This window comes from Sipha flava, unplaced genomic scaffold, assembly GCF_003268045.1.
Source record: "Sipha flava isolate LNK unplaced genomic scaffold, YSA_version1 602_pilon_pilon, whole genome shotgun sequence".
Classification (NCBI taxonomy): Eukaryota; Metazoa; Arthropoda; class Insecta; order Hemiptera; family Aphididae; genus Sipha; species Sipha flava.
This window is the reverse complement of record NW_020273580.1, coordinates 29937-38233: the sequence shown is the minus strand read 5'-3', so window position 1 is coordinate 38233 and position 8297 is coordinate 29937. Positions and strand designations below refer to the sequence as shown.

General features: G+C 34.2%; 2 protein-coding genes and 1 pseudogene across 3 annotated transcripts; 2 read left to right on the top strand and 1 right to left on the bottom strand.

Annotated features, from left to right (window-relative positions):
- Nucleotides 1–549: 549 nt before the first annotated feature.
- Nucleotides 550–1284, bottom strand: LOC112691338. The gene has a single exon (XM_025565515.1). The coding sequence runs from the start codon at nt 1282–1284 to the stop codon at nt 550–552; it is 735 nt and encodes a 244-aa protein (XP_025421300.1).
- Nucleotides 1285–3188: 1904 nt separating this feature from the next.
- On the top strand, nt 3189–6471 carry LOC112691340 (lipopolysaccharide-induced tumor necrosis factor-alpha factor homolog). Of its 2 annotated transcripts, none has more exons than XM_025565517.1 (3): nt 3189–3308; nt 5567–5693; nt 6369–6471. In XM_025565517.1, the coding sequence occupies exons 1-3, from the start codon at nt 3247–3249 to the stop codon at nt 6405–6407; spliced, it is 228 nt and encodes a 75-aa protein (XP_025421302.1). In that variant the 5' UTR covers nt 3189–3246; the 3' UTR covers nt 6408–6471. The 2 variants fall into 2 exon arrangements, with proteins under 2 accessions (XP_025421302.1, XP_025421301.1); XM_025565516.1 differs by lacking the exon at nt 3189–3308 and adding an exon at nt 4875–4951.
- Nucleotides 6472–7325: 854 nt separating this feature from the next.
- On the top strand, nt 7326–8297 carry LOC112691337 (annotated as a pseudogene).

The following is an 8297-nucleotide window of genomic DNA, read 5'->3' as shown; positions in this document are numbered from 1 at the left end:
CCCCTTATTGCTTCGGTTCCACTCGTCTTGCCACCGGTGAATGATCGTCGCTCTTTCATTTTTTCTTATGGCTTCCTTGCTCACGTTGGCATCTGGCATCTGGTCTTCTAATATCGATGCGATGCGTCTTCGCTCGTCCGCTAACATATGGTGGTGTTCGGCTTAGCTTCTTGGTTACCACCTTATACGGGAACCCCCAAGGGTCGTTGTCCACCTCTCGACACAATGCGATCCAGTCCGCTTCCTGGGCTTCCAGTTGGTCAGCCTAAGATGGTTCCGGAGTTAACGATATTTCGCCCGGTGGACTGCTGCCATTTCGGCATCAGTTCTCCTTGCAGTTCTCTGATACCTTCTCCTAGCCGCGAAGCACATCCTCCGTGACTCTGTGATTTTCGGAGTCCATTAATGGACAGGTCGTCTCGTTTGCCGTGCCGCTGGTCTATGGGGCATGCAGCTGTTGCAGGCCCCGGCGAGAAACGCAACCAAAGCGTCCGCCTCTTGGTCGGAGGTTGAAGTGTCGCTGACCCTGGGAGGAGTTTCTGTTCTTAGTTATGTATCCAGGGCGTTTAGGTCAAACTTCCGGTATGCCCATTTCCGAGTGGATGCAGGAAATTCTTCTTGGGCTGGAGCGTCCGTGTCTGCGTCTCGTGTCGTCGGCTGTTGATCAAAAGTAATGTGCTTATGGTCGCTAGCCAAGAACGTGTCCAGGACCTTCCAGTCGACGATTTGTACGCTTTGGCTTACCCTCTCGAATGTTATGTCGATTATCGACTTTGAATTAGCCCTTTGGTAGGTGGGTGTATATCCGAAGTTCATCGTGATGAGGCTGAAACTGGACATCATCTCAGACAATAATTGTCCCCGCTTGTCTGTTCGTGCCGAGCCCCATACACTAGACTTTGCATTGAAGTCGCCTCCAATGATAATGTCGGTGCTAGGGTCAGTTTGTCTGATTTCCTCCTCAAGGTTCCAGAGCTGGCTGTTAAATTCCCGAAGGGTTTTGTTCGGGGAGAAATAGCAGCTAAACACCTTAAATTGGCCGGACTTGATCCACACGTAGCCCTCACCTACTCCTTGATCATCGAGGAAGACGTGATGTGTGGTTCTAGGTAGAACTATTGCACATTTGTTGTCACTGGAAGTGACCCATCGCTGATTGTTTCGAGATCTTGCTGGGATCTCGGACACTAACAGGATGTGTGAGTCAAGATCGGCGGCCCTGGCATACATCAGTTGCTGTGCCAATTCGCTCCGGTTCAAGTGGATTTGGAGGAACGCAGTCATTATGGTGCCGTCAAACCACCCATCGTCCTCAGTGCAGCCCGATAAGCAGCGCACGAGCCAGATCCAGGCCTATGCGAAGTCTTTTCAGCGCTGATGCGTTCACAGGCGACACAAAGGTCGTTTCCGCCTCCACAATCTCTTTCTTTCTTGTCGCAGCGACGGCATTTAGACGTCAGGTCCGGTCCTATACACGAACTGGACGCGTGACCGAAGCCGTGGCAGCGGAAATAGTGGAGGGGAGCCGATCTGCGTGGGAACCTAACCATCAACCTTGATTAATTCTGCCGCAGGTCTATTGTAAACCTCGGCTTGGGTTGATGTGGTGGTTTTAACGCGCTTCGCGCCACGTTTAGTTACTGTGCTCCAGGTCTCCGTAGGGTGGGCGTGGGGTTCCGGTCTGGAGGTGGTTAGGATCGCTGGGTGTGGGACTTTGAACACCGCTTTCGTTCTGTTAGTTTTTCCTTTTTTCTTGGAGTTTTCGACAAGGTCGCCATCTGTTTCTGTCGCAGTCTCGGCTTCACTTGTCGCAGTTGCACGAGGGGGCCATCTCCTGTTTGTAGCCTTATCTCGAGTTTTATGGCTGTCCAACCATCCTGGTGTTTGATCCATATTTGTACTCGAGTCGGTCATTGTGGACTTATGAACTCCTTAGAAATGGACGGCATATATCTATATATGCAATCCCCTTAATGTTGCGTGGGCGATAGTCGATGGACATAATGAACATAAAATCGTTTTCGTTTATTTTCTTAAACTTCCACGGTTTGAACTGTTCGATTATTTTTTTTTCAAAATTGGGTAGACGAATACTATAAATGTAATTTAAATTACATTTTTTTAACATAGAGTGACGTGAAGTTGCTTGCAGTTCCGTGACTAGAATTCATCTAAATTGAGGTCATTTTGGTCCTTCTTTTATATTGCTTCATTGACGTCATTGAACTTGTTATTCTGTGATTTTCAGGAAATGTAGGTTCATGTTTCTGTGGTCTTTGCACCTGCTGTTTGTGTGTCGTTGCCCTTGTAGGGTCGCTGTAAATTGCGTCCATTTCAAATTTTTTATGTAAATTGCGGCCCGGCTATATTTTATACATACGTAAATTTCGGCCCCTGTATATATATTTTTATATATTTAATATATTAATGTTTAATATATTCGCCTACTTAAATATTTGTCATTGTTATGTAAATTACATTAACGGTTACGAAATAAATATTTTCCTTCCCATTTTTCAGACTTAGGACTGGCAATATAATTGTATTCATATTGGTATGGTTAAAAATATTGGTTTTGCTGTTTTGTTTACAATTAAAAAATATAATATTAAAAATAAGTAAAAATATGTATAGTGAAAAAAATAGTATTATAAAAATTCGAATTAATATAATGGTAAAAACTTATAAGACAATTCCCTCACATAGTCTAACTGAGTAATTATTTTTGCTTGCAATTCATACATTTTGTTATGTATAAATGTTTCTTTATCAGTCATTTTTTTTGCTTTTTGTTCTCTGACTTCTTAATATAATATACGTATCACATTGCATGTTTTTTAAAATGTCAATAAAATGAAATATGTTTGGGTGTGACGAATTGAACGAACTATTTAATTTTTTATGAAATGATTCACAATTATTTGTAGTGCGCATCGTTGAGGATACAAATTCAGCCCATATCTGTGGTGGAAACTCCGCGTCGTTGGTTATATATGTTTCTAATATGAAGTCGGTAAATTGTACTATCCTATTATCTTGTGGTTGCAATGCCATTATATCAAACGCAAAACAATCTTCAACCATATCACCACTTAAAAAAGGAAGCCCAAAAAATAATTTTAAAAAATTACTTATATCGGTATTATTTCTTTTGTAATCATTACTTAATCCTAGCTGCTGTATTTTCCTGTACCAACTTTGACCAAGGTGAAATCTACACCCTTTTACTTCAATAGAAGGCCAAACATGTCTTGCAGCATTGTGAATAGCCTTTTCAAAATCGGCATACAACCGAATAGGATTAAATTGTAAGTCATTTTTTTCGCACTCTATAACTAAATGATGAAACGCTTGTAAATAACACTATGTAGTCTTTGAAGGTAATAAAATATAAACGAGTGGAACATAAGATTGATTTATTGCACAATGAACAGTAAATAATTGATGGTACAATTTTGGGCAACTTTTGAATGTACCATCTACTAATATAGTATCCGAATCACATAGCACTTTTAAATTGCTTAATGTAGAGAAACCTACTATATTTGTTTCTTTACTATTTACTAACAAAAAATTTTCATTTTTATTTGTGTTAAATTCCATTTTGTCAAAAATATTATGTAATTCCAAAAAAGTGGCTGGTAATTTTGGTAGTATAGAAGCTCGAGCATTGTGTAAATTTCTTTTAATCAATTTTACGTCTTGTGTAGTTAAAGATTCGACATCAGCGTTTTTTAACTCAGAATGAATAATTTTAGATGGCCTAGTAAAAATATCATCAACGGCTTTTCTTTTTAAATTATTATTAAGTTTTTGACGATTTATAATTTGTTCCGAAAGTTGTAGATGGTTATGGTCTTTAAAGCTATCTATACATATACTATTATTATTAAATTTTAAAAAACACTTACAAGTTTTGACTGTACAACACCAACGTTGAATATCATTGTTTAGAAGTTTTTGAAAACGAAATTTGAAACCATCAACTATTTTCAACGTTTTATTTTTTTCACTTTTCATAACTTCCATTGTTATTAAATTTAAAAAAAAATACAAATACTAATTTACCAAATACCGTAAATACTGTAGACTAGTGTAGACCAATGCAAAAATTCCTGTAAAATATTTCGATCAAATGCACACAAATGCGGCTAGTAATATTATATAAATGAGCATCAAGCCGACCGGATATCGGAAAATCCCGGGTCGCAATTTACGTACATTACAAATATACCCGGGCCGCAATTTACGTATGTTTAAAATATACTCGGGCCGCAATTTACACAGTATATAACTATGACCTTTTTTGGGGGACGCAATTTACCAACTCCGGCCCTTGTAATACCCACATTTGTAATTCATAGTATTCCTGATTTAATTTCTTGTTATATAGACCAGTATATAATTATAATAAAAGGATATGATATTACAGTGTCTTAACGGTGTCTTTTGGTTTTGTTTTAAATTTAAATATATCGATTATTACATGATCATACATATCCCATATTAAAATATATCAATTATTAAAAAGATATTTATTATATATTATATGATATATGATAGCCCATAACAGCTTGACTCTGCATCCCCGAATTTAGCTGTATAGTCCTCGAAACAGATGGTACATTTTTCTGGGTTATTACGATTTTTGTTGGAGTCTTCAGATAAATGAGCCTCGTTAATTTGACACGATATAATTGTGACTATTATGTATGTGACAATTGTGTCGTTAAATTTAATTAAATTAGTAGTTTTATGCTAGGTATTGATTAAGAATCTGTACCCAATAAAATATTGAATTTTCGGTAGTCATAGTATTTATTTATCTAGTATAATATTATTACGGTTTTAGTATCCTACATTGCAGAATTTATTCTCAACGCTTCACGACATTTTTTCCGCAACGAATTTTTGAAACAACGCAATATGTCAACATCGGCGAATGCTTCAAGTACGCATAATGATTCTAGTGACTGTGATGCACACTACTCAGTTTTTTAATCAGCGATACGTTTACTTGTTACACATAATTATAATATTATACTTATGTAATAAATTTAATCCTGGTTTTAAATTAGCGTCGATATTAGAGGAACGTATGCTGCGTATTCAGAAATATTCTTTGTTTTTTCTTTCTTTATTCACGTATATACTCTCAAATCGATTTTTATAGTCATAACTCTATTCCCACCCAACTATAGTAAACAAAGTTTCGATCTGTTTTTAATGTCATTCAGGATAATAAACGTAAAGATGTTTATTCTATGAAAAGGGATGTCGAAAGTTTCGTCATCGTTTAGGTATTTTTTTATTTAGGTATCCTATGTCTTATTTATTCTATCTTTACTCTGTTATTTATAAACACCGGTACTAGAAATAAAAAACAAAATAGAAAATGACTTGATATATGAACAAGTATGAATTTTTTTGTATTTCATTGTAATTATATTTCAATTAACTTATTTTAAGTCTTTTCTCAATATTTTTAATTTCATAACAACGGAATTCGTAAAAATAATTTACTGGTTTTCTAGGTACTTTTTAATCACAATCATTTTTGTTTTAGTTCCACCATTGGGTATGGTTTCAACGCAAGTAACATGTCCATCCTGTCACGCAGTTGTGATGACAACCATCACAAAAGAATCGTCTCAATCATCATATTGGTGTTGTTTATTATTATGCGTGCTTGCGTAAGAGCATTTTTATAATATTTTTGAAAAAGAAAATCAATATTTAATGCGATTCACTTGTTAAACGTTTACCTGACTTGGCTAGCACTACGAATTATTTTATATTACATTTTCCAAAAGTAGGTGTTTAATGCAGTATTCCGAATACTTTGTTTTGAAAAATATTTTATCTCAATATCTTATATCAAATTATTCATAGCAATATTTTTTAAACACAATTGTTGAAAATAAATTCAATAAATGCTGTTAACTTAATACATTTGTGTACTGTTCAGCCTAGTTTCACAAATATTACAAATAACCAAAAATCTTGAAAATCAAAAATCCAAAAATTTAGTATTAACGTTTAATAATGTACCTATAGTAAACTATAAAATATTTAAATTAATATTAATCATATCGGTACATTTTATAGTTTATAATAATATAATATACTATAAATTATTAGTTTCATAACTAGTAAAATACAAATAAAATTTATTTTAATGTTGCCTCTAATTTATAATTTTCCATTAGAGGCAACTGTTTTTATTTATTTATTTATTTTTTTTTTAATGAAAACAAAAAAATATTTTCGTTCATATCCGGAATACTAATTTTCATAAATATTCCGTATAAATTTAAAACGTTATAATTACTCAAGCATAAGTATCGTTAACTAAACATTTGTTTTAGGTTACCATGTTTTGCTCTCGTACCATTTTGCTTGAATAAATTCAAGGACTTCAGGCACTCGTGTCCTCTATGTTCAGCACATATTGGCGTTTATAAACAATGACTTGACAAAACTTTAACAAAATGTATCAAGCATCGAAATTATACTTAAAACAAAATAAATACCATTTTCTTCATGACTCAACTACTACTTATTTATTTAATTTGCATATTCTATAAGAACAAGCAGTGGCGACTATCCTATAGTAAATGTGTAGCGCCTGCTACACCTTTAATTTTAGGTGGGTGGGTAGTCTACGTAATTTTTCGTATACGAATCATATAGAATAATAGTTAGGAATATTTTAACGGTATAATTCATAGTAAGTAGTAACTATATGGAATGTAAATTGTAGATTTATAGATGTGTTATTTATTAATACGATTTAAAATTAATACAACTGTTGTATTTACGGGTTATACACGACTACAGAGATGTCTATCGCCATAAGATTACCAAATGGTTTATTCCACGATACAATTCTAAAAATAGAATTATAAGTAAAAGTGATACGTAATGCGTATGTACTATACTTCAGCAATCAGTATGCGATCAGTCAATAATCGTTAAATGTTTTTTTGTACATATAGTAGGTTTGCTCCAGCATAGTGTTGGTAACTAGTTATAATTGTTATCAACATAAAATCAACGCACATTTTCTAACACAACAAGTTTGCAACCAGTGATCCGCTGGAACAGTTTTTGGCTGAAAAAGTTATCGGTTGTGGTTATTACCATTTACCAAGGTATATTACTGTATTAACGTAGGTTGTTTATCAATTATACGGTATTTCTTATCACTTGCCGCCAAAGTTGTATTATCACTATTATCATTTACCACGATTAATCGTGCTAACTGCTATTTAATATACAAGAGTACAAGACGTAGGTACCTACAACCAACACAACATCAAAAAATGGAAAAGGTTTATGCAGGTTAATAAAATGAAATTAATTTGAAAACATAAATGTCCATTGTTAGACAAACAAAACAGTTTTGTGCTATTATGACGAGCTCTGTACTAATCAGTATTACAACGCAGTACTATTCAGTATTTATTTATTTATTTATTGCAGCAAATCAATATCATTATTTCAATACAATAATCAAATTACAAAAGTTATATATTAGTTATGTATATATAATTATAAACATTTTAATTTATTTTAGAATTAAGTGAAATGATTGTTATGCGAGATCCTCCACAGACTCCAAACAATTCAAATTTAACCACAGTTGAATATAATATACACATTGGTCTAGAAATGTGACACTCAGACTGATTAATGAATATGGTAAAAATTACAAAGACGTAGGAAGTAGAATTCGGAGTTACAAAATGTTGTATGAAATAATTGTTGAGATCTTAAACACTGAATTTCAACTAAAATTAACAGGGTCACAAGTAAATAACAAATTTCAGACATTAATAAGAACTTATAAAGCTGTTGTTGATAACAATAAAAAAACCGCAAGAGAGAGGAAATATTTTAAATTTGAAGAGCAGATGGATACTATATTTCACAAATCCAAAAGAATAAACCCTGAAATTTTGTTAACAGAGTCTGAGGTTATAAGAAATACTCGTAGAGCCTGCAATGACACACCAACACTGCAAAGAAGTGTACATGAAGTGATTGATAAACCAGATGGATTTATAAATAAAGCTTTTGGGTCTGTTGAAGATGAGAGGAAAACAGCAGTTAAAAAGACAACCATAAATTTGAAGAGAAAAGGAACCAGAACCGATGTACTCGAAGGTATTTGGGTTGTCTTTACTGTGCCACTAATAATCCTCATTGCGTTGTTGAGTTCAGAGTCTATCCGAGTCACGTGTGCACTGTTGATCCACACGGGGCTCCATATTCAGCTGTGCTATAAACAATAG